The 25,949-nt window shown below is 41.9% G+C and overlaps 1 protein-coding gene across 2 annotated transcripts; it reads left to right on the forward strand.

Moving 5' to 3' along the window:
* The first annotated feature begins 868 nt into the window (after positions 1–868).
* PELI1 (pellino E3 ubiquitin protein ligase 1) lies at positions 869–18,535 on the forward strand. 2 transcript variants are annotated; one of them, XM_009084695.1, is made up of 7 exons: positions 869–997; positions 10,351–10,495; positions 10,988–11,117; positions 12,503–12,604; positions 14,561–14,758; positions 14,942–15,130; positions 16,086–18,535. In XM_009084695.1, exons 2-7 carry the CDS (start codon positions 10,425–10,427, stop codon positions 16,650–16,652), a joined length of 1,257 nt encoding a protein of 418 aa, XP_009082943.1. In that variant the 5' UTR covers positions 869–997; positions 10,351–10,424; the 3' UTR covers positions 16,653–18,535. The 2 variants fall into 2 exon arrangements, with proteins under 2 accessions (XP_009082943.1, XP_009082944.1); XM_009084696.1 differs by lacking the exons at positions 869–997; positions 10,351–10,495; positions 10,988–11,117 and adding an exon at positions 9,573–9,581 and having other exon boundaries at positions 16,086–17,650.
* The last annotated feature ends 7,414 nt before the right edge of the window (positions 18,536–25,949 follow it).

Raw genomic sequence — 25,949 nt, forward strand, 5'->3', positions numbered from 1 at the left:
AGCAAAATTATTTGGGTTAAAATAGCTGGGGGTTGTGGTTTTTGTGCTTTTTTTCCCCGTAGGCCTTTGCCAGTTTAGTAATCTGAAGGCTGTTGTAATAATGACTATACCATCTCAGAGCAGTGTTCAGTAGTACCTTTTTTTTTTTGGTGAGCCTTAGAGCATTTGCGTGATCAATTCCAAGAGGCAGTAACTTGGAAGCTGTGGTAACTTACCACCACTTTATGGCTCAGACATTTAAATTATCCCACCCACTGGTTTGATGCAGTGATTTTGATGTTGGTGGAATAAGAAATGAGCTCATAACCTGGTCTGGCACTTGCAGATTTGCCTTTGTAAATGTGCATGCTACAGGAGTGAGCTGTTTTAAAACCATTGGCCATGGGAGTCCAGTACACACAGGTGGTGTCTGCAGGTATGTCACGTGTCCAATTCTCCAGCATTAGTGAAAATGGAGACAGCAATGCCTGAAGAGTTTCTGCTGGTATAATTCTCACTGTATTAAGAAATTACTCTTTGTGTGGGAGGTGAGGAAAGCTTAGCTGGGCTAATAAATGATGGTTAAAAAAAAGATATAGCATGCATGGGTACAGTTATGTAAGAGAAGGAAATAAATCAGTGTTTCTCTGAGAACCTCATCCACAGAGCTGCCAGGCAATTGGGCTGCAGTATTGTTCTCAACACACCCTCCACTTCCTTTTTTCCTTTTTGGGGCCAGTGATGGATGAATTGAGGGAGCTGGAGCAGGATGCTGGCTCTGCCTCCAGCCAATGCTGCGTGGTGCCTCAGTGTTTACCCAGCTTACGCAGGGAAGAGCCAACCCCTCTTGAGGCAGGAGGCACTACCCACAGCTGAAGTAAAAGCACACAGAGCAGAGTCTCTGACAGTCTGGCAGTTGCTGGGGCTTTAAAGGAGTTGGTGGATTTTTAACAAGATCGAAGGGTTGGATTCTTTCTTCTCTACTTTGTAGCAACACTGAAAGGACACAAAGATCCTGGTAAGTGCTCTGCATGCCATCGCTTTTCCCTTTTAGTGTGATATTGTTTCACTCTCTCTTCTAAAAGCCTCCTCAGTTGCAGTGGTTTTCAGTGATCTGGTTGAAAGGCAGTCAGAGCAGGCAGTGTGTGTGCAGGCTGCCCTTCCACCTCAAGCAGGGAGACACGTTCAAAGTGCATAGTGTAATAAATGCTGCTTGTTCGTAAGGGGCATCAGTCACTTCTCATTTTTAGGGTGCAGAGCAAAATGCCTTGAAAATTTCATTATTACCTAACAAAATTATACCAAGGGGAATTTCTCATAGAGCTGTGTGAAGTGTGTGCGTTGTCTAAACAAAAAAAAAAGGCTTTAAATGTAACTAACTTCTCTTTTTGCCAGGTGATATGGTATGCTACATGAAAAGGCTTTAGTGTAATACAAACACCTATTTAGCAGATACTTTGGTGCATAAACTGCCTCATCAGGAAGTCAGAGGCTCATAAAAAGCAAAATTGTGACATTCAGATGCGTAGAACAAGAAGTCATTGTGGTTTTTTGCAAGCACAGGCACCTCAGCTGTATATCCCAGTACAGGTGCACCAGGCAGTAGATCTTACTGGATTCAATCATCAAGCTTGAAAAGCTTCATCGATTTGTGTAACGGCCCTCTTAAAAATCAGATGCCTCTGCTTTGATATAAACTTTTAGGAAGTTTTGTTTTTTGTCACTGACTTGAAAGTTGAGACCGCTTATTTTTGAGGTAATACTGTGTAATTTGTCTGAAGGCAGTAGAGAGGATAACTTTAAAGGTTTCTAACTGCAGAATCCCCTGTATCAGAACTGTACTTTTGCTACAATGTACATTGTACAATTGCATGTACTTTTGCAAGGCACTTCCTGAAGATACAAATAGGTAGTGCTATGGCTAATTGAACAGCTGATATTCTCCTGGCATGCCTCTATGTAGTATTGTTTTATGGCTTCTTCATACATTACAGATCATAAATAATCTTCATTTGATAATCTGAAATGAAAATGAAATCAAAATTTCTTGAACCTAGAACAGGGCTTGTAGTAACAGACAAATGGCAAGTGCAGTCAAAACCTCATGGAGAAAGCAGCAAATTTATCTTTTGAAGTAGCTTGTTATGAGTAACTTCCACAGGTAGTTCTATGGATGGAGCAAGTACAAGCTTGTAGCACTTGTCTGCCCCAGGGGCAGCCAGTGGAGGGACTGTGCCTCGATGAGGGTTCTGCACATCGTCATGGGAATATCCAAAAGCTGACGTGGAGGACAGAGGTGGCAGCAGGGTTTAGACTGCGTGTAAATGTGGCAGTTTAACTGGTGAAGAACTTTCTCAGCTAATTAAGGCTACAGATAATATTGCAGTGACAGCTTTAAAATAGATACCTTGTGCTAAAAGACAAATGTTTTCAGCTTCCCACACGCAGTCTGAATTACATCATTTATAACCCGTAGGAGGCTATCGTGGTTTCCTCAGGGGAGGATCAGCTGTTACTTTTCATAACTGAACAAAATGCTGGATTATTTTTCTTCCAGGGGAGTATTTTCAGAATTGATTTTTATCAGTCTCTTGGAGTGGATTGGTATGGGTTATATAAACCTTCCACATTTAAACCACATTCTCCTCTCATTGATGGCAGTTCAGAATAAGAGAATTGGAGTTAGCAGAGGTCTGATTGAAATGGTTTTTTCCAACTTCTGAACAGGATTGCTATTTTTGAGTACTATCATGAAGTACAGATTTTCATATAGGTGCCTATAATAGAAGTCTTGTTCTAAAACACTTCCCTTGTTCATTGAATAGGGTTGCTTGTCCTCAAAGCACTATTCCTGTCTTTCCTAAAATTACTGAGAAATGCTCAGACTTGCTTCTGAGGCTAGAACAGGAGTTGAAGCAGGATGTTGGTGGCAGTTCCACCCAAACTGCTGTTTCTTAGACTGGAAAAAGTTAGCTGTAGCCTTGGAGCAAAACGGTAGATATACCATTGTGTATCAAGTTGATGCCCCTTTGAAAGTGTCTACAGGCAATGTGGTTTTTTTTCTGTGTGTGTGCTGTGACTCTTGTATGACTTGTTTCCAGGATGACCAGCCCACTAGTGGCAGATATCTATGGTAAAAACATGCTTTTGTTGTGTTCATAAGAATGAAAAGCTCCTCTAATGAAATTATGCAGATGTTCTCAAGACACAGCAGCAGATAGTTTTTGCATTGGTTTATGCTTGGTTTCTTGTGCAGGAGAGGCTCCTTGCTCATTTCAGGGATTGACCTTGTCTTATCTTTGATGGTTTCATATCATAAGACCCTCTTGTGTGTATAGTGGATGACTAAGCTTATTCTGAGTTATAAAAGAAAAGGTGAACAGTATAGACTAAGGAAAGAATAAGGCATACGAAAGCAGAAGGCTGGACTGATGTTCCACGCTCCCCAGGCTTATTCTTATGGGGGTTTTGATGCTGAAAAACTCCCTTTTCTAGAAAGAAGAAAATGAATTATCTTTCCTTAGAAAGGTAGAGTAGGGCTACTGATCTAAAGTGACAGTGCAATTTGAATACCTAACATCTGCATCACTGTTCTTTCCCTGTGCATCTATAGTGAAGGATACAAGCTGTAGACAGAATCTGGCTACTCAGAAGTGGAGTATAAAACCTGCTGATCTTAAAGTTGCAGCTACATGTGTGAAGGAAACTTGAGCTTGTTTTTAACTGGAGACCGGGAGAAGTCTGAAAACTATGGCTACTAAACACATACTCTCCTGCATGCTCTTTTACCCAGTGATCACTTCATTAAAAACTCTTTTAATACAAGCTTACAAAAAGATTGACAGGAAAAACAGTTAAAGGAGAATAACTTTCCAGTGGTGATTTAACTACTACATAGCAGAAAGTGATTTCTCAACCTTTGTCTCAGCTTTCACAAACATAGTGATGCAAGGAGCTGATTCCTTGTTGCTCACAGCAGTGGAGATCATCAGTAATGTCATTGACATCATCTGTGAAACCTAGCAGCCTGGACATGATGGGAACTCAAACAAGAAGTCAGTCTGCTGAGAATTACTTTAGTTGTGGTTTTTATTTTACTTCGCTCTGATTACTTAATGCGTCTTCTTCCATGTTTGCAAGTGTCTTCATCTTGAAGAGACTAATAATCTGCACAGCTTGTTTGTGTCTCACAGTGACTTCAGCTTTGATGTTCTGGTCATTTAAATCTGGAAATCAAGATTTTTGCCTTTGAAGTGATAAGATGTAACCGTAGAAGAGAATATACAGTGCTTAAGTACTGTGCATGTGTTCAGAGGATTTTAGTTTCTGATCTTGCAGTCACAGGAAACTTGTCTAGTGGAAACCAGAGTGCTAAAGAGCTTAAATGTATAAATGGATGTTGGCAAACTTGGGTCCTACTTCTGTTTTGTCAGGTAACTGGACTATTCAATGTGAATTGTTTCTTTGAAGAGTAGTATGGGGTTTTAAATCCAAATAAAGCTGTAGACAGTAACGTAATGTCATGAGAATAAGGACAATGTTTTGTTTCATTGGTAATGGAATTACTCATAATTTATTTCTAACTGGTCCAAAGTGCACCTAAGGTGCATGTTTCAGGTGCTTGATAAAACTGTGTTGGGCTTGCTAAAATCCATTGTATTCCTAGAGTAGCTTAGGTCGGGAGGTTGTCTGGTTCAGTCCCTGGACTCAAAGTGGGACTGGACTGTCTTGGATCAGGTTGTTCAGCACCACATGCAGTTGAGATTTATCTCCCAGGTTGGAGCCCTCACAGGCCTCTATGGATTGTTCTTTCCCCCCCATAATAGCTAATCATGATGTTCTGTGTTGCAGCTTGTTTGTTGCCTCTTGTTCTGTCACTGCATACCTGTCAAAAGGACCGAATTCTATTTTGTCCATATCCCCCTGATTTAACACAGATTTGCTGAGGGCAGAGCTGGATGTGAGAATTGCAAGGATAGCAGATGAAGAACTGCAAATAGAATATTGTATAAAAACAAAAACATCAATAGACAAGATGTCTTATGCTTTATATTTCTAAAAGGCAAAAAAAATTCCAAACCTTAGAATATCTAGGTATAGAACATAAAGAAGATTGTATAAAAATGGAGGGGGAAATTCCCATTTTTGCATCCAAATCAGCATATTTTTATTTTAATATACTCTTTGACAGAGGGCTTCTTTCTATACTGTGAAAGTGGGGTTTTATGCAGTATTTTAGAAAAGGGCTAGTCTGGCACTAGCTGCAGTCGCTAGCAGCCTATAATGCTGGCTCTGTGTTTAGAAAATGATGGTAATTTATTACAAAGAGACTTTTATTCTAGTATTTTTAGCTTGCAGCCGAGTGTTTAATGAATCTCTGCTTGGGCTCATTGAATTTATGTTCTCCCCTCCCCCTGCCCCATTTTAACCATTAAGATACTGCTATTCTTGCTGCAATTCCAGAAGCTGTGCTTGGTCTATTCTAGTAGTGACTGTATTCACAAGATGTTGTGCTTTACTGCAAACAAGATCTGAACACTTTGCTGTAGAAGCCACCAAAGCCTAGTCATATATGAGTCTTGCAGTCAGAAAGATGAATGATTGAGGATGGCTGGTAAGCTAAAGCTGATAGTTCCAAACCAACTGAAATTCAATCTATCTGTCCCCCACTGAAAATGTCATGTTGAATGAAAATGAGCTCTTAAACTCATATACTCTGAGCCATGGTTTGTGTGGTCTTCCCAGAGAGCAGTCTGGATGCAGACAAGTGTTTGAATGAGACAGGAGAGTCTGCAATGATACTGGTTTTCCTTCTACTTGAATGTAGTCAGAAATCTGTGGTTTGCGTTCTGCTATAGCTGTCTTTACCTTCTGTGACTTTAGTGAGTAATAGAGAACAGGAAGACTTATAAGAAACTAGATTTACATTCCTCAAACAGATTTTTAAATACTTTTCTCGGTTTAGTTTCTCCCTCTTTCTGGTCCTTCAAAACAGCTGCCTGTGATAGTGTTGAGCAGGTTACCCTCACTGAGCTTTCTCCTGCCTTCAGAAGAAGCAGTGTTAAGAATAAAAAGGTATTACATGTTCATGAGTTCCTCCTGTTCCAGTTTGCTGTTTTTCAGACGGAAGGATTTCAGCTGGTACCTGTTGTGGATTTGTGCTAACTGAAAACAGTTGTTCTTGCCTCTTACCTGTGCAAGTTGCTTTACTCACAGAATCTCTTCAAATCTATAATACAGGACTGTGTACAGGTAGGGGTTTTCAGGCTTTGGTCTCTTCCCTTTAGCAGAAGCAGAGATCTTGGCATGAAGTTTGCGGCTGCCAGTTCTGTGATTTTCAAAGAACTTTGAATGAGACATGATCTTGTAATGGACACCTTATTCCTCATCAGCATTGCAGGTTCTTGGAGGAGTTTAGGACAGTCTGTTGTTCAGAGCATCCTTTGGTGAAGCTTATTCCACTTGTGTCTGGAAATGCTGCTGCAAAAAGTACCAAAAATGTAACTTGTAGGTATTTAATTCAAGCAGTTGGCTCCTTAATTGTACACCTGTGCTTAAGGTGCAAGTTTTCTTTTTAACTGATTTCATTAGCTCTCCTACCACTTTTTAGAAGTCTCCCTAGTATTCTAGGAATAAAAACTGGACAGGTTTGTAATGGGCCTACAAGAGAAGGCTTATTATGTATATTAGTGGATCCTTCCTCTCAACTCAAGAACATTCCCTCCCATAAGTTAATTGCTTTACTCAGCTTTAAGTGATCCCTAACTGCTCTGTTTCAGGAGTGGAGATGTTATCCCATAGCTGATTAGACTCATCTTGAGAGGGACAACACTTGGGTTTTATATGTAGACATCAAATTTCCCTTGAACTGATCTTCAGGACCTCCTTGTAAGGATATAATTGATCTTTGTTATTTTTGGGAACAAAGTAAGTTTTCTTCTTGGGTTCAGTGCAGCAGGCAGATCACACTAGGTGAGAAGCAATGTGTGTGTTAGGCTGATGATTTTTTTAGGAGTGCTTAATTTTATATTTGCTTGAGTTGAAGTAAACTGGAGGTGTTAGTAGTTGTGAAAGTGGTGTGTTCAGCTCCTAAAGGTTCAGAGATGTCTTTTTAAAAAAATGAAGTTTCAACATTCAAGGCAGGCTTTTGAAAATGGATGAGCAAGCTCCTTTATTAATGATAGCTCTAGATTTCTAACTCTCAAACCTTCCTTAAATCTGATAAGAAATGGATTTCCATCATATGTGCAACGTAAAGTTGGCTGGATTTCTGTAAGTGCAAAACAAAAAATGTTTTGAGAAGGAGCTGAATGTTAGGTGTTGGACACTTTTCCTTATACTAAGATTTTCTATATAGCTTCTTGTATTGCTCAAGTCTGTCCCTGTCAACTGTTGGCCCATTTTAACATCTCTTGAGTTAAGAGGAGGTTAGTGGCCACTTGTTCAGGTAACTCTTCAGAGTCTCCTTTAACTGTTCATGTGTTATTTTAGTGAGACTTAGAAGCTGACTCAGACTGGGAGATGTATTTTTTAACTTTCTGTGAAATTTTTCATTTGGATAAAGAGAGGAAGAAGAGAAGCTACACCAAACCTATTACTGTACTAATGGTGACAGTTATTTTTAATGCTTGTTTTCCCACCTTCTCTAAGTGGATGGATTAGCTCTTTATGAAACACCAGTGTTGGGGGTATACTATAAGTCTTTTACTGTGTCATGGTATTTCCTAGTCCTGTGCTATTTCTTAACAGGCAGTGCTGGAGACTTCATAGCAGGATTTCTTGTGAGTTGTTAAATGTCAATGCAAAGGACAAGCGTTGGCCAAGATGAAATTAGTTGTATCTGGAGAAGACTGAATTGCAGGGGAGAGGCTGCTGAGGAGATGAATAATCAAGTAGAAAATAGGTTAATCATGTGGGGAGGAGATGAAAACATTAGGAGCTGTTTTAGAAGGCAATTGTACAAGCAACTATAATGCAAGAAGATTTTAAAATAAAGCAGAACAAGAAATGTAGAAGGTAATAGTAAAAACGGTTTAGAGAAAACATATCCTTATTTTTATGTACAGGTAAATCATGAAGATTTATACTCACTTCTTAAGTAGAAATACTTCAGAAAGGAGATGTGGCTAGAGAACTGAGCACTACTAGAGACAAAGATCTATATAGTTCAGTATTACTGTCGGTAAACCACCCCTGAGGTGTCTTCACAGGCATGTAGTTTCAGAGAGTTGTGTTCCAAGGTGGGATGTGATGCTAGGAGGCCCTAGAAGACATGAAAACTGTGAACACAGCTCATGTTGTGTGGCTCTTTTCATCAAGTGGGGCAATCTCCATTTTGATGTGTTGTGATTACTGGCATGCTAGACATTTAAGGTCACATTTTCATATGATACGTTGCTATAAAGTCCTTATTTTGGAATTTTAAAGGCAGAACCTACAACAGTTAAGTACCCGCATGATCCTGGTGGAGTTACTGCCACGCGTGGGTCAGCAATCTGGAATTGCTTCGGAGCAAACTATACTGCTTTGCTCTCTCCAGTGCCACTGCTGCTCTTCCTGTGTGACAGATGGGGACTCTTGGATCAGTATAATGCACATTCTGCACCAGCTAAGTGATGGGTACCCTAAGGCTGGAACCAGGACAGCTGCATAGTGAAACTGCACACTGCTTCCTATGCAGCAAAAATGTATTGGTGGAAGTGTCGTGTAGACAGGACACAGACACTTCACAGGAGAGTGGTGCAAATCAGGTTTATGGCAATGCACTCGCACATCTCAGAGTGGGTCAAGATACTATTGAAACAATGATACATGCCTGCTAGCCCCAAAGACATTCTGCAGTTAAATTGTTTCAAGCACTGAAATCTGCTCTACTCAGACTTGAAAGCAAAGGAGAAGAGATTTGGAGAATAATGAGAAATGAAAGGAAAATAAAAAGTAGATTTCTATTAAGCTTTCTGGTTGTTTTCTGCAGTCATCACAGCAAACATCTGTAGGACAGTGAGATGTCTGTGCCTGTATTTGTGTGAAGCCTTCCCAAATTTGTGGAATAGCATGAAGGAGTAAACTGAGTTGTTAGCAAGCACTGTGAGCCGATTGCAGGTGGTGATCAGCATATCCATGCTGAATAAGAAATTGGTAGGTTGAGAACACATGTTGAAGGCCAAACTTATCTGTGAAGGAGCTGAGAGGACTGGGAGAGGGTGTAGAGGTAAGGTCAGTAATGGTGTCTTTGCATCAGCTTCTGAACAAATGTGAGCAGGCTCTCAAGCACTGCCATGTCCTTTTCTCTGTTCTTAGGATGTAAGATGGGAGTAGGTATAATCTGCATGATGACATAATAACTATGGTCTAGTTGAAGTAGAAGAAAATGGTGATACAGCATTGCAGTAGTGATCAAAGTTGATGACAGGATTCAAGAAATGTTCTGTGGGCCAAAAGGTATATTTGCACTGAAGACAGAATGTTAACCATCAGTACTAAAAAAGATTACTGTTTTTTTGAGTTGGTATGAAAACTTATCTGGAAGGACCAAGGGGATGTATTTGCTATTAAAGAAAGCCTCAAATAGGCTCATGTCAACTTTATTTTTTATGAAGCAAGTGCTTTGCTAGGGGGGCTTTCTCTGGAGGAAGGTCACAGTGAGCTGGAGAGGTCAGCAGTGTCTGCAAATGCTACTAATGAGAAGCTAGTGAAAAATGCTAGTATGAACTGTTCCTCAAAGCAGAAGTGTAAGTTAAAAATGCACTTTGAGACTGTTTACATTAAGAATTGTGTGGAATTCCCTCAGGAAATATCCTTCAAACAGATGTTTATATCACTTCTGACAGGTTAAACATGAGAGATCATGTTGCACACCCTGAACTTGTATGGTAGATTCAATATTAAATAGTCATACAACTTCCCTCCATCTACAAGTCCAGAAACTTCTTGGAAGTCTCTGAATCAGACACTTTCCATGAAAGCTTCTACCTCTCTAGCTAATGGACTGGTTTTGCTTTGTGGAGCTTTTTTTTCCTTTAAATTTAATGCCTATCTGGGTCTACTTCCTAACAGCTGAACCAGATATACTAAATAAAGCTATGTACCATTTACTCTAAAAATGAGCACGAAGGAAAACCAATGTGGATGATTTAAGGCCATAGTGAAATTTTCTAAATGCACCTTTTTTTGTGGTCTGGTAGTTCTTCAACGCAATTCAACCTTAATTCATGTGGTTTTATATATATGTTTTAAAAATTATTTCAGGCAAAACCAGATTATGGAAAACACAAAATATTGTGCCTATTGTATCGGATAGGTGTGCGCGTTTGTGTAACTGATGGATTTGAGTATTTTCCCTTGCACTTAATTTTGGATTTGTTTTTACAGGAAATAATGAAAAAAGTGTGCCACAACTCTTGATCAGAGACCTGAAATTTGAGAAGAAGTCATTAGCTAAGCTCATGTTTTCTCCTGATCAAGAAAATCATCCATCAAAAGCACCAGTCAAATATGGTGAATTGATTGTGTTAGGGTAAGTTTTTGTGTGAGAATCTGAGGGTTTTCTAATGGGCTGCATTGGAGTCTGAGGACAGCATATCTATTTTTCAGGGGGTTTATTTCAATCAAAATTCTCTAAAATACTCTCTCCACCAGGATTGGTGAGCGTTTAGAATCTTTGATTTGCAGTGTGAACACCTCATTTAGAGATAAAGCTACAGATAGGCATATAAGCTTGTATGGTTTCATGTTTGGGGCCTGAGTCTCTTGGATTTGTCAATAGCAGATTTGGGATTAATCTGGGAGGCACTCCTTGCCCTACAGCTCTGTGTCTGAGCTGTAATTCTGCAGGTCTTTTTCAATATTGTTAATCAATTCTCAGATTTAAATGTGATTAAGTGAAAACCCTGTAATTAGTACCACTATGCTAATTAAGACTTTGTGCTTAGAGTGAAAGTTCTTGTGGGTCTGTATGTCATGAGAAGCTAAGTAATACAAGAAATTCTTTTTCTGTGCTTTTTGCTAGGTACAATGGGTCTCTCCCAAATGGAGATAGAGGAAGAAGGAAAAGTAGGTTTGCTTTATTTAAAAGGCCCAAGGCAAATGGGGTGAAACCTAGCACTGTGCATATTGCCTGTACCCCTCAAGCAGCAAAGGTAAGCTTCCTAGTTAAGTCTCCTTTCTCCTAGTGCTGTACAAAGAGCTTCATTAAGTCAGAGTTATGAAATGTCATGAAAAGCATGAAGTTCTGGCTGTTAAAAGAATTGTTCATGTTTTTCCAAGGTTTTTTGGTTCTGTCAGGTTAGCAAGAAGCAGTTCAGCAAAGCAGATTTGGTGCCTAGTCCCTGCTGTGGCCAGAAAGAAAATTATTATTTTCAAAACATGAATGTTATGGGCACAGTCTGGCCATGTAAAACACTTTTTGTATTTTGTTTTCCTTCCAAGCTCACTACAGACATCTGTTCTAGACTTCCTGTTTTTGCACTCACTCATGCTTTGGGGCTAACTTTGCTTCATGTGAAGCTGACTTTTAAATGATTCTTTGCCAAAACTCCAGTGTGCACTTGCTGTTCCATCTGATGGGTAGGAGTTGCCCAGGGATGAGGACAGGTGGATTTTGCAGGGCGTGTTTCATAGGGCTTGTAATCAGTTTCAGAGTTCTCATTAAGCAGCAGTAAAGGAAGGGCTTAGGTTCTGAAGTTCAATTGTGTTTTGTGTCAAAACTAATACATTATAGCTAAGGCCATGAATTATTTATGTATTGTGGATATTCAAGTGTCTGTGCAATTATGTTCAATAACAAATGGAGCATTTCTACTAAAACATTTGTTTGAGTTTGAGGATGCTTAGTGGTTATTTAGAAAGTGCCAGCAACAAGATCAAGACCTTAAACAAACACAGTAGTATTAAGTGTTTGACTCCCTGAATATCTTGACGCTTCAGAATATTGACTGAAACCTAGATTGCATTGCTACAACTTCTGCAACCTGTGCAGAGTTTGTCTATTTTACCCCATTTACCACCACTACTTGTTAAATTTTTTTGTCTATGTATCTTACCAGTCATCACTGATTTTAGTAGGAACTCAGATCCTGTTTCTAGAATGAAGTCCCTAAGTTATTGTCCTCACTTAGCTGTTGGACAAGCTCAGGCTGAAACAGCCATGAAGATGTTACATTCAGTTTTAGCCTTTGCATTCAGTTGTTTTGTTCTCTTGTGTTCAGGTCTGTGTTACTTTAACACCAAGCGTGACTAATATTATGCCCTGGTTATATGTATTTTGTTGCAGCATGTGGTGAAGAGACCAGTTTGGTTTGTTGCTGAATCAATCCTGCAGCTTTTTTTTAATGGCCAGGACTGGATTTTGTGAAGTTTAACTACAGGTGTCATTAACCACCATCTGCCTTAATGTATTAATTATCAGAACAGGAGCCTGGTTGTGTATGTGTGTTTGTGTACATATATATATAGTCTGCTTTGCTGCTGTATACTGTAGAGTTATTTGTGCACTGGTGTAATAACATTTGGCATTTTTCCATAGGCAATAAGTAATAAGGACCAACACAGCATATCTTACACTTTGTCTCGGGCCCAGACAGTAGTAGTTGAATATACACATGACAGCAACACAGATATGTTCCAGGTATGTAAAGCAAATATGATATATGTGTATTCTCATTTTTGGTAGCTTCTAACAAGGCTTCCTCTCAGCAGGCTCTTTCCTGCAGACTCAAACCTTTGCAATCATCAGTTTCTGCACTTCACTATTCAGAGCAATTTAGTTGTATTGGTTCCCCAGGCCATCCCATGACAAGGCTGTGTATCTGTGCATCTTGTTTAGACTTGGGCAAAGTTGAAAGTTGGAGTTTTTTGTGGCTAATGCACAGAACTATGTTTTTGCCTTTGCTGTTCTACAACTCACGTGATTTGTGTCCTAGTCCCTCCTTGCAAAATGAAGAATGAAGTGCACCATTCTCTTTAAGCACTTGAAACTTTGCTTCTGGCATTTACAAAGGGGTTTGGGATCTGCCAGTTGGAGAAGGGGTAGAAGTAATACAGTGGGGAAACAGAGGAAAGGTTTTGGCATGACTAACGTGAAAAATACCCTGAAATTCTTTAAGCAAACCCAGAAATGTCTAGAGCATGGTGAGAGAGGGGAGCCTTGATGCTGATGCTGCCAGTTCAGAGCAACTTTGCTGCAGTTCCTGTGTGTATGAGGAAGGACCACAAACGTTTGCAGCTGTGGTGTGCACTCATAATTGTTTCCTGTTTTTCTCAAAAGGAAGGGGTTTGTTTGGGGGTATTTTTATTAACCTGTGCTTCATTCTTGCTGATTTCTAGACTGATTTTGCATTGACATAATTTATTTTTTGTCACTAATTTATGGTAAGTTTTGCTGTCACAGCATTTAGCTGTGACACCACTGCAGGATCTAAGGAGGTGGGAGGTATTGGGAGGTGCTGGAGGAAGCTGCTCTGCAACTGCAAACACTTACAACAGAGCAAAAGGGCTGTAATGAAATCACTGCAGCATAAGCTATTGTTTGTGTGAGTGTTCTCTCTCTAGGCATGCTGTGGCATGTGTGCTGCTCTGAAATTGCCACTGGCAATCCCCATGTACTGATGAACCCATGACTAAGAAGCAATAGAAAAATACAGTCTGACAAAGCAGTTTTAGTCTTATGAAAGCTCTCCGGCCTTCACCAAAAAGGACCTCAAGCTTTTGGGTCTCTTTCTCAGCAGTTAATCAGTCTTAATATAACCAGCTATTTTCTAAGAGTCTTGAGAACTCTGGTTGTGACTGAGAAGTCATGTGTAATGGGGCTTTAAACCCACCTACTTGGGTGTTTGGAAGGGGGATATTACTTCTCTTCGTACTTAATAAGGAAAAGGACAAGAGGAGTTCCATCGAGCTCAATACTGTTGTGTGGGACTGCAAAAGTCATTCTTCCCTGCTGCCAGAAAAGAAAGCACGGCTACCAGAAAAGTCTGATTGTATCACATATTGCTTGATGTGTTGTCAATTCTTGTTCTGTGCAAGTTAATGTGACCCCTCCCCACCACGAACACATTGTACCTTGTCTCTCGTGACAGGTTTGCTGCTTCTCAGTGCCCCTGAGAGCTGGAAGACAGCTCACATCATCTGATTTTCCTCCATCTACATCTCCACCTAGTCTGGCATTGTTCAGGATATTCTGGGCATGCAAAATGACTGAATGTCACTTTTCTTCCCTCTAACTGCTGTCTCCTGGCTGTTTTGGCATTGCAGCAGCTAATCTGCCTGACCTGAGTGTGACCTCTCTGCTGAGAAGGCTTCAATGGAAAATCATCTCAGAATTGACTTAATTACATCATTTTATCTCCCCTTCCTTCAGTTGGCCTTGCCCAGCCTTCAGAATAACTTTGACATGGAGGCAGAATAATTAATCAATGCAGATCAGGCTGTAGAAACCTAAATTCACATTGGTGGAGGGGAATGCTTTAAACTGTAATGTCGTGATTTTTATATCATCACTTTTAAGTGCTTTGAATTTGAATATTCTTAGGCCCAAAGGCAAACTTCTGACCATTTTTTTATTTTTTTTTAAATCCCTTTCCAGATTGGTCGGTCAACGGAGAGTCCTATAGACTTTGTAGTAACAGACACAGTTCCTGGAAGTCAGAGTAATTCAGACACACAGTCTGTGCAGAGCACTATATCAAGGTTTGCCTGCAGAATCATATGTGAACGTAACCCTCCTTTCACAGCAAGAATATATGCTGCAGGATTTGACTCCTCAAAAAACATCTTTCTTGGGGTAAGGGGACTCTTTCTTTTTTTTTCCTCCACGTACAGTGCAGGCTTATTTTTTAAACTAATTTGTAGCTCCACTTGGGCCAAATTAAGGGCTCTCATTGATGTAATTTCTTTTAGGAGAAAAACTAATTTGTAGCTCCACTTTGGCCAAATTAAGGGTTCTCATTGATGTAATTTCTTTTAGGAGAAAGCTGCAAAGTGGAAGACATCAGATGGGCAGATGGATGGACTAACCACAAATGGAGTTCTTGTTATGCATCCTCGTAATGGGTTCACAGAAGATTCCAAGCCAGGGGTGTGGAGAGAGATCTCTGTGTGTGGGAATGTGTTCAGCCTCCGTGAAACGAGATCAGCTCAGCAGAGGGGAAAAATGGTGAGAGCAGCGACCCATGTTTTATGCAACCTGTTTAAACTGGGCACAACCATATGTGGTAAAGTTTGGGCACAGACCTGGAATCAACCTTGTTCAGTGTAGTTGTCACCTCTGCAGTTAGTTATACACTGACTCCTTATGTGTCTGTCCCCATGTACAAAGGTGTCTTAATCAGCCTTAATAACTGACTGAATTTATCTGCAATCTAGTACTTAATTGCACATCTAGACTGCTCTCCTGAATTGAGTTGCCAGTCTACTATGCTCTTATGCAAATGGTCCTAGTCCTGTGCACATTTTAAAGAGCGTTTTCTTGATTCTCCTTCTTGAGTTTATGCTTTTAAGGTTTTTCTACCTTTCCCTTTTTTATAGAATAATAGAGAATAATTTTAACTTTATTGACTAGCTGTTTCTACCTTGGTATTCTGAGATTTCCTCTTGTTTCCAAAGCACTGGTAACATTTCCAGGAGATAATTGGTTTTGGTGTGGCCTCTCAGCAAAAAGAAATGCTACATTGAACACTTCAAATGCAGTGTTTAGCTAGGAGTGCTAACAGGTGACTTTTTCTTGAGGAGGAGAAAGCCATGTTTGAAGAAAACAGTCTAAAATATGATGGAGAGCTAAAGGCTTGTGCCATTCCTTTCAATCCACATAGCTGGGAGTGCTGTAGGGATGGAGTTGAGAGAAGTTATGATGGGAGAGGTGCTTTGCATGACTTCATGTGGTCTACTTCCATGCACACATTAATCTCCTCTTCAGATGCTGGGGTGGGGTTTTTTTTGAAAAAAAAGGTGCAGAGAGAAGCTGATACTGGACTCTCTATTGGTATCTTGCACAGTCAGGAGCTGCTTGAAGCTTTGTCTTGATCTTCCAGGCAGATCTCTATTATGAAAGTACATGATGTTACTCTTCAGGTAACCCTAGGTGACACCTCTCTCTCTTTGTCCATGACAAGGTTGAGAACGAAACAAACCAGCTGCAGGATGGCTCTCTGATCGACCTGTGTGGAGCGACGCTGCTGTGGCGCACTGCGGAAGGGCTGTCGCGCACTCCCACCGTCAAGCACCTGGAGGCACTGAGGCAGGAGATCAACGCGGCAAGGCCCCAGTGTCCTGTGGGGTTTAACACCCTGGCATTCCCCAGCATGAAAAGGAAAGATGTTGTAGATGAAAAGCAGCCATGGGTGTACCTGAACTGTGGCCACGTCCACGGCTACCATAACTGGGGAAACAAGGAGGAGAGAGACGGCAAGGACCGCGAGTGCCCCATGTGCCGCTCGGTCGGCCCCTACGTGCCTCTGTGGCTCGGCTGTGAAGCAGGATTTTATGTGGATGCTGGACCTCCAACTCATGCATTCAGCCCGTGTGGACACGTGTGCTCAGAAAAGACAACTGCATATTGGTCCCAAATTCCTCTTCCTCATGGTACTCACACTTTTCACGCAGCCTGTCCCTTCTGCGCGCATCAGCTGGCTGGTGAGCAGGGTTACATCAGGCTCATCTTTCAAGGACCTCTTGACTAACACAGGTGTTACCAAGGACTGCAGTAAACTGATAAGCTAAGCGATTCTGATTTTTAAATCAACTGTTTTTTGTATTCTCTGGGCTTTGCTGGTTTGCATTAAGATGAAGAATTTTGGGGTTTTTTTGTTACAACAGCTAAATCCCCCTCTATCGAGAAAAGTCTGGAAACAGAAGAAAAGGGGGGAGAAGGGGGAAAACTCCTGCTTTATTTTAGTTATAACTACTTCTGAAGAGGTGAAAGAAGTGTTGTAGAGTGAACTCTGATGCCTTCCGTTTAATGGTTTTGAATCACATGCCCACAGTGTTTGAAAGTTGTTTTCATTCTTTTTGTATATGGAGGGTAAATAGTTCAAAGAACATTAGTTTACAGCTTGGATGCAAACATTGTAAAATATAACGTGTATATTAACTCTTTTCTATTTATCTTTATTATTGAAAATACCTAGAATGTTTAGAGAGTAGCATGGTCATAGTGTGTTACATCCAGCAATTGGATGTGTAGAGTAGTTCTGGATGGAGAAGAACGTCAGATGGAAACGGTAGAAAAATCTTCTAATCTAAAATACTGAGTTCTTAGAATAGTTAAAAGGCTTTTGAAACAAAGCTAATGCAAATTTTGATGGCATAAAGTTGTGCTTTAACCCTGTTGAAAGTTAGCTAAGAAGGACTTCTTAAAATGTCTTTTTGGTAGGACTGTACTTAAGATCTGATTACGAGAAGAATATTTACCAGACTCTTTGAATATGCAACTTAGTCTAGATTAAGGATTTTTTTTCTCTCCCTTCATGCTAACACTTCTCTTTATTTAGCATTAGTGACATTTGTGAGGGTTTTTCCAATGTTAAACATGAACAGACCTGAAAGATGAGGCTTGTTCTGTTTCTTGCTGTTTGGGGCTGGGGGGGTGAGGGGAGAGGTGGGTTCACCTGGGCATGTGTGTGGGGAACAATGTGTGACTCAGCACAGTCGCAGCTCAAGAGGGGATTGTCACCCAGATGCTCTGCCTTCCTCCATGGCCCTTTGCACGTGGCATGTGGAGGCCTTACAGCCTTGCCTTTAGCCCACTGCCAGGTGCAAATGTTCATCTAGGCCACACATGGAACAAAGGTGGAGCTTGGTACCCAAGGGATGTGTGCCTCTGTCCCACCATCCTTGGCACAGTGGACAGTCTGTTGGGGAGAGCTGTAGCTGGGGCTGGACTGGGCTCAGACCCTGTGGTGTGGGATGCTGTAGTGGGCTCTGGTTACTGGGCTCTCTCTGCTCTCTCCTCCCTCCCCTTCCTTTCCCTCTGCATCCATCAGAAAAGACCAGTGCACTACATGCAGCTTTGCTGCTAACCCACTGTGCTTCATGGCAAACACACAACCTGACCTTTTTAGGATTGATTTGAGCCTTTTCAGCCATGTTCATACTTTTTTTTCTGCCCCCCCATATGTATAATTGACAGTAGCAAATTTCTGTACTTTATAGCATAGCTTTAATTTTTCCTTTTGAAGCTGTTCTAAAATTGTCTTGGTTTAAAGAGACCTGTGTTGCTTAGATGTCATGAATTACTTACTTTGACTGTCAATTATTTCTCCATTTTAAAAAAGAAATTATATATATTGTTTGTTTCACTCAGGAAATGCATGTGTCAGGAAGCCTGTACTATAAGTTCTGTCATGGACAAGTAACTGATGTTACTCCCTTTCCATAGAAATATAACTGATTTTGACATTTTTCAGATTATATGCATTAAGTAATGAAACTCATGCAGCAAGAAATCCCTGTATTGTAGTTGTTCTAATCATCTTATTCAAACTATAGTATACTGTAGTTTTAATTTTTATTTGCAAATTAACTTATTCAAACTACGTGAGTAAACACTTTTCAAAAACAGAAATTCTGGGATTGTCTGTGGCTTTGTTTCAAGAGGTGGGAAAGGTGGCCAGGGATGGCCCTTGTTCTGTGCATGTGGATTAAGATCACAGAGAAGCAGCAGCTGTGAAGACTTTGAACGTTTTTCTGGTCATGGTTTGAATGGTTCCTTTCAGATGTGACCTCTCAATGTGTTTTATATTTAACTCTGTTAACAAAGGTGAGATTGTTGTTTAAAAGATACAGTTAAACGATCTGTTCTCTGAGTAAGGGATATATTCGAACGATGAAATGTGAGCAAAAGCTGAACTAAATGTCTGGGCTCTTCTAAAATGGTTAGAGCTCTTGATTTGATCTTCCACAAAATCTGATTGGCACTTCTTCTGTGGTCTTCATCTTGTTGGCTACAAGAGTATGAAAAATCAGAAAAGGACATGAATGATGAAAGGTCCAAAGCAGCATGAGTAACATACAGCTGAACTGTGAGAACAGATTGAGCATGGGATGGCAGCAGGAGTATGGAAAGCAGTGTACTCACCCTGTGTTGGAGGAGGCACGGCTGTGCTGCAGTTGGATACTTGCAGATGTGGCTACAGAGGGAAAGAACAGAGGTTCATGCCCCACATGGAACCATCATTAAGCCTCTACCCCATTTAAGATGATACATTATGCTTTTATTATATATTTCTACCCCCCAAAAAAAAAGAAAAGAGACACCCCAGGAGAAGGTGTCTGAGCAGAACTGGCTATATCTCTGGGGAGTATTAGGCTAAGATCACTCTTCAGACTCTGCCTCATGCTCTCTGCCTGTTGTATACCTTTCTTGACCCAATCTGGGTTTGTTAATCCCCTTTTTCAACACGCAGAACATGGGCATTCAAACATTTGAGACAGGGAGATCCCACTGTCAAAAATGGGACAGCGACAGTCGAGTGGTTTGAGGAAAAACTATGGTTCCCTGTTTGAGCTCTCCTGGGCTTCTGTTCTTTAATAAATAATTGCAACAGAAGGTCTTGTCCTCTGTAAGTGGTAAAATGAATATCAGATTAAAAGTAAAACAATAGCTTTGGCTCAACCAGCCGACTGAAGCACTCTGAATGTTAAAGCCATTGCTTCTGAGCAAATTTTGGAGCTGGGTGAAATGCAAGAGGTGGCACTGTGCTGGCTTTGAGACAATCACACTCCACTTGTGACAGCCTAAATCAGCCCCTTGCATGTGCAAAAGTCAGTCCCCTGTGCGACCTGTGGCCTTCACCTGCTTTCGAAGGTTTGCTCTACTGGCAAGAAGCATTGGTGATGCAACCAGCAGACGGGACAAGATTGCTTCCTGGGAGACCACTGCTGGTATGAGGAGCTGATGAGGGAATGTACATGAAAATGAAGTTAAGTGTAGGTACCTTTCTAGCCTTAAATTTTGGTGAAGCTCTGCAAAAGTGCCTTGGGAAAGGCACAGCCAGCTTTCTGCAGCTGTTTTGTGCATGGCTGCTCTGTTCTGCTCAGTGTGATGTGCAAAGCAGGTGCTTTAATCAACTCATTTGTTTTTCAGCTGTAAGAAATGGCATCGATTTAACACTGGTAGAAGGCAAAAGCTTGGCACAGCAGCTGCCTAATGAAGCTCTTTTGCTGGTTTGGTTTTGTTGGGGTTTTTTTCCCCCCAAAGCAGAAGTGGGGTAGCTGGATGTGTTGGCTGGCAGCAGGCAGGCACATGCCAATGGGGAGGTTTCTGGGGGCTTTCCTTGGGGAGGCCGTGAGCAGCCCAGCACCAAGGAAGCACTCTAGTTCCTTTGCTGACTCAACCATCAGGTTCACACAGTCCCACAAGCACCTGGTGTGGCTCTGAGCTATGTGGTGCAGGCTGGGGATGAGGTTTTCTATCCCCATCTGTGCTAGGCTTGTTACACCTGCAAGAATGAGCCTGGGCTCCTGAAAGGTTTAAAGACATGAAGTCACCCCAGGAGACTCCTGTATTGGAAGGTGCTCTGCAAATCTCATAATGATCCTGCTGTAGCAGCTTGATCTCCTTCTGACATGACACTTTGCAAGTTCCATTCTAAAAATATATTTCCAGTCTTGCAACATAAATCTATCACAATGACTACAGCTAGTTGCACACTGTCTTTCAGCCTGGATTAGGCCTGGTTGCCTTTGAATTATACCAGATTTCTTGGTACTAGTCTTGGCTTCATCCCTGTTCTGTAAAAGCACTGGTAAAGCTCATCTATTTTTAATTGTAGCACTAGGCTTTAACATAAGGGCTGTGATCATCCTAGAAATGCGGTTTCAAAGGCTCTTTTGTGGTTGTGGGAGATAACTTGTACACATGCTGTTGTACCTCCTGTGAAGAAGATCTGGGAAAGTATCTCTGCAGAAGCTGTGATGGTTCCTGGGACTTGTGTCAGGGGCTCTTTGGCAAGCACGACCTCTGTAGGCCTACCCCTTCCCAGGTGCTGCTTCCAGGGCAACAGCAAGAGCTCAGGACCTTGTTTTCTCACAGGGAAAACAGCACTATGTCAGAGTGCTGTTGGAAGGCAGTATCCCATGGTAACAGAGCTGGTGACACAAGCTGAGCTGTGGAAACACAGATGGGTGCTATTGCACAGGGAACAACCAAATGCTTCAGCTGTGCTGGTTGCTGCAGGTTGTTGGTCTGGTCTGGTCCCATCTCTGTCCTGAAAGCAAAAGGGTTTAAATATTTAAAGAGCAGGAAAAAATGGCCTTTTATTCCCTCAAGACTCAGGTGCTTCTGTGAGAGCAGCCATCCCCAAAACAGTCTCGAGTGGCCACATAGCCTGCAGTGGGGCCGGTGGCTTTGGGCATGCCCAAGGCTAAGTATCAGTGCAGCATTAGGGAGCACCATTAGCTGTAAACCCCAGTGCCTGAATCTTCATGTTCCTGCCTTGGTCCCCCTGTGAGCTGCTGCCCATCCTCCTCCCTCCTTCAAGCCCTGGTAGACGCAGTTCATTCTGCAGCCACAGTGAGCAGGTTACTGCAGAAGCAGATTCTGTTCACCTTGCCCAACGCAAACCCATCCCTCCTCTTGCAGGGCTGGCAGGAGGGAATGGGAACCAGCACCCATGTCACTCTCTTTGCTGACCTGTGCTGTTTGACAGGTTCTGCTGGCGAGGCTGTGTTTGTGGCAGCAGCAAAGGCACTAGCAAATACTGGGTTAGGGCCCTTCACTGCCATGCAGGGCTGAGATATCTTGCAGGGGTGTCAACGACCTTATGGATCAACTGGAGAAGGACTTTAGAGCTGGCAGAGGCAACTCCTTTGTATTTTGGCACCACCTGCAATATTGTGATGCTTTTATTTTGAATACTTTTGCTGATTCGGTGTCCCTAAACAGCTCTGAGGCAGGCATAAATTATTCATCTGCTCTGATTTCCTTCCTCTACATCGTCTATTTAGGTAACACCATTTCTGTACTGAGATCACTACTGGAGATCTGTGGCCTTTCAGAAATACTTATGCCAGGATTGTCTGTTTTTCCTTCTTGTAGTGGAAAGGTCTCATGAAAAGGCTTGCCCCCACAGCCCTTGCACAGTGCACACTGAACTCCTGAGGATTCCCATGAGCACCGCACAAAGTTTAAACGGTACAGAGGGAAGGAGGTAGGAAATGGTAGCTCACATTGTCAGAGAGTAAATGTAAGTCCAGTATACAGTTAAATCATACAGTGGGAAAAGCTTCCTTATGTGTATTTTCTTTACTGCTAACTCCCAATATTAGCTGTCTGACTATTTGCATCTATATTGTCTTGGCCCTTGTATTTGTTTCTGCTTCAACCTTCCCTCCTCCCCCCAAACTAAATCAAATTCACTTTTGTCTGCAAACGTTTTATCTGACTGTTTCTCAGTCATGTTTGCTGTGGTTATGCCTTTTTTTTAAAAGTGATTCTATTAGAATATGTGATTTTTAATGCATCGAACCATGTTAGCTGGACTCAAGCCCTGCAAAATGTATTTTGAAGTTTTGGTTGTCTAGTCTTCAGCCTAGATAGGGTTTGCCTTCAGTCTGTCCTTGAAAATGCTAGAAACATGAGCTGGTCAAGGATAAGAAAAGAGCAGTGGCTGTTCTGGGCTCCTGGGAAACAGCTCATGAAGGATGAGTCTTGTGGTAAACCCGTCTCTGGGCTGAAGGGATCCACTTCTTTCCCTGGATCATGATGAAGTTCCCAGCACCTCCCACTTCCCAGCCTGTTGACACTTTGTAATATAACCACCTTACAAATAGGATTTACAGGTGTTATTCCTTTTGGTTGGCTGCAATTTAGGAGCTGGATGAACACGAAGCCTTTAGTGCTTCCCTATCTACATCTCTCCAAAATAGTATTTTTAGCTGATCCCAGAAGATTTGAAACAAAACAAACTCATGCAGAGATATTCTAAACTTGCCTGGATGCAAAGCTAAAAACTGCAGCTTGCTGTCATGTGCTTGGATGAAAGGAATTGAGTCAACTTATCTTTTCCAAAAATCCCGTGCATTTTTTGGGGGTTTTTTTTCTGTCGTGTGGGAGGAGGAGAGAATTAGTTATTCAGTGAACGACGACAATTAAAAGCAAATGCAGCTTCCAGCAATACCATCATCTGCTCAGCTAGCCGTGAGCAACATGGATGCAGACTGACTTTTTAATTGGCCTCTTCCCCTCTCTGGCCTGTGCTTCCCATTGCCACAGTGGCTGGCAGTTTCCAAAGTCTCCATGAAACTGCAATGAAGATGTACACAGTTTTGTTTTGCCTAGATAACCACCTGAGATGTGACTTCAAAGGGCATGAAAGGCTCCAAACCACAGTGGATTGAGAGATCACACACTTACCTGCACATCTTGGCTTTCTGTGGAGTATTGTCCTGTAATGGGGACATGTGGGTCCTAGCACAGGATGAACCTGTGGTGTCACCCTTCACCATTGCTGGAGGATGGGTTGCCTGAGATGGGTCACAAGGATGTGGACACCTCTCCCATCTGCTGTCCCTTCCCACAGTCATGGTATCTGGCTGGGCACAGCCAGTCCCAGGTTCTGCAGAACGAACCTGCCAGGGCCTCATGTCATTTAAGGGGAGCTAAATCAATGAGCAGGTCTTTACATGCCACATAACCACCCAGGGCATGGATATTTAATGCTTTTTCACTTATTTGCATTAAAAGTGGATGCAGAGCAGCTTTCCTGAGGAGGCAGGGTAAGTGATGCCAAGGGCTCTGGCTCCACCAGCGCTCTGGGGGTTTTCAGTGTTACTCAGCGTTTTGTCAGTCACTCTGTATCACTTGGAAATCTCACTCCACCTGTTCTGGAGCAGGAGAAGCAGAAGGTGTGTTCAAGTGCCTTTGAGCAATGATGAATCATGCTCGTGGCAAACTCCCTGGCAGCTCCTGGCAGCTGCCTGCCCGGGGAAGCCATCACCAGAGCAGGGGCAAGTCCCTCTGTACAAGTGGGTCTTGCCTAGAGCCAGTGCCAGCCCTACAGCAAAAAAAACCCCAACCCTCTGTCCCTATGCCAATATTGACAAATGCACATTATTTATACAGTGTTTTTCATACTGGAGAGGCCTGAGATTAGTGTTCCTCATAACAGCATAAATATATTTATAGACCATGTGTGTCTGCATTTCGTTACACTTTTAACTTTGTAGGGTAATGGTTAATAAAGCAAGGCTCTCTTTATGCTTCTGCAGTGAAAAATATGTTGAGTGGTATCATGCAAGAGGCTTAGGCTCTGCCGGCCCCAAACAATCTTTCAGACTGTAATTTAGGGGCTAATTCACAGTGTAGAAGAATAAAGGTGGTGTGTCAGAGGTTAGATTCCCTAGGACATGGCAGAGGAAGAGAAGAGCAGTTATTGGAGTCCACAGGATGGAGAATATGTAACCCACCTTTGTTCTTGGTACTCAAAAAAATCAGTGTATCTTGAATTTCCCTATTATTACAAAGGAAAAAAAACAACCAAACAGCCACCAGTAAGAATTTCCAAGTTGCATCAAACAACTTATTGCAAGTTTTAGATGAAAGTTCCTTTGCATCAGCTGGTTAAAAAACATATTATTCACAATGTAACCATGGATCCATGGAAGGTTCTCTCCTTCATTATTCTCCCCCATGGTACCTCTTAGTGAAAAATGACTCCTCATCTTGAACATAAAGCCCTCCAAAAGGGCTTTTGTTCCCACCAAGAGGATGTGGATGCCATAGCTCCTTCTAGCAGCATTTTACAAAGTTAAGGTTCTGAGCATGTCAGCCTATTCTTCTCTACACCAAAGCAGTCCTTTTGATCTTTGTTCATAGGTCATGCTTGCCAGACTGCCAGGTTGTTGTTTCTGTTTCGTGAACTCTGTCTTCAGCATTGCCACCACCTCCCTGAAGTCCTCTGCTTGCTGAGTGAAGCAAGAAGGTTCCTGCCCGTGTCTGGCATGCGGTATGTCCCTTCCAAGACTTATCTGCCTCCTCCACTGAGGAAAAATATCCTGATGGTTCTTTGTTTCAGTACACTTTTGCACATCGAGAAGTGTTTCACTTTTGGGTGCCTGAGCCCCAACCACTCAGCAATTTGGATCTACTACAAGAGTCCTTCTTCCAGGTTTTAACTGCAAGGTGAGCAGAATGATCCACACCCAAGCAACCCTGACCAAGCAGATATTAGTGCTGCTGATAGTGTCACTGCTGCAGCTCCTGGGTAGAGCAAATTCCATCCTGAAAAATGTGGTGGAGAGGCTCTCTGCCTACCATGGGCTTCTGTGCTCCTCTTAAAGCATCTCCAATACACACTCTTTGGGGACAGATCCTACATGAGGATGAGTCCTACACAGACCATCTTCCCTGCAAAACCAACTCACTAATGAATGAAGATAGAACTCATCAACTCCCATCCACTTAAAACAAGTTGACACCAAACATTTACCTACTATTTGGGGTTTAAAGAAAAAGAAACAGCTCAAAGCAAAAGCTTTCGTATTCCAAGCACTTCTGCAGGGTTTGGAAATAAAAGATGTTACAACTTCCTGCAGAAGATATGTCTGTTACCGATCGGCACCATCCCCTGGGTGACACTGAATGAACTAATCCAACAAATAGACCTGGAAGGGAAAATGGGGGCGAAGGTGCCTAACAAACCTTTAAACCTCTGATATTCAATTTACTAAAATTTAATGATGAGCTATTAATAATGAATGCAGCCAAGAAGATGGGAGGATGGCAGCAGAATTGCCTCAAGATTCCTCTTTAGCCAGATTTCTCTACAGAGCTGGGAAAGAAGAGGGCAGCTTTCATAGGATGAGAAGGCTCCTATGAGGGACAGCTGGAAGCAGCAGTCTGCAGCAGGCTCTGTGAGCTGGGTAGATTGGTGGGAGAGTATTTTAAGTGTTTCTTTCATTAAAAACTGAACTGGGGGTGACTTGTGCGCTTGTCTTGTAAGGAAAAGATGCTCATGAATTCCAAGACCTTGAGTGTA

The sequence above is a fragment of the Acanthisitta chloris genome, unplaced genomic scaffold, assembly GCF_000695815.1.
Source record: "Acanthisitta chloris isolate BGI_N310 unplaced genomic scaffold, ASM69581v1 scaffold2851, whole genome shotgun sequence".
Taxonomy (NCBI): domain Eukaryota; kingdom Metazoa; phylum Chordata; class Aves; order Passeriformes; family Acanthisittidae; genus Acanthisitta; species Acanthisitta chloris.

Coding starts and splice junctions, on each gene's coding strand:
- PELI1 (XM_009084695.1), top strand. CDS start 10,425: ATGTTTTCTCCTGATCAAGAAAATCATCCATCAAAAGCACCAGTCAAA. Junction 14,759..14,941: donor CAAAAAACATCTTTCTTGGG/GTAAGGGGACTC, acceptor AATTTCTTTTAG/GAGAAAGCTGCAAAGTGGAA. Junction 15,131..16,085: donor CTCAGCAGAGGGGAAAAATG/GTGAGAGCAGCG, acceptor GTCCATGACAAG/GTTGAGAACGAAACAAACCA.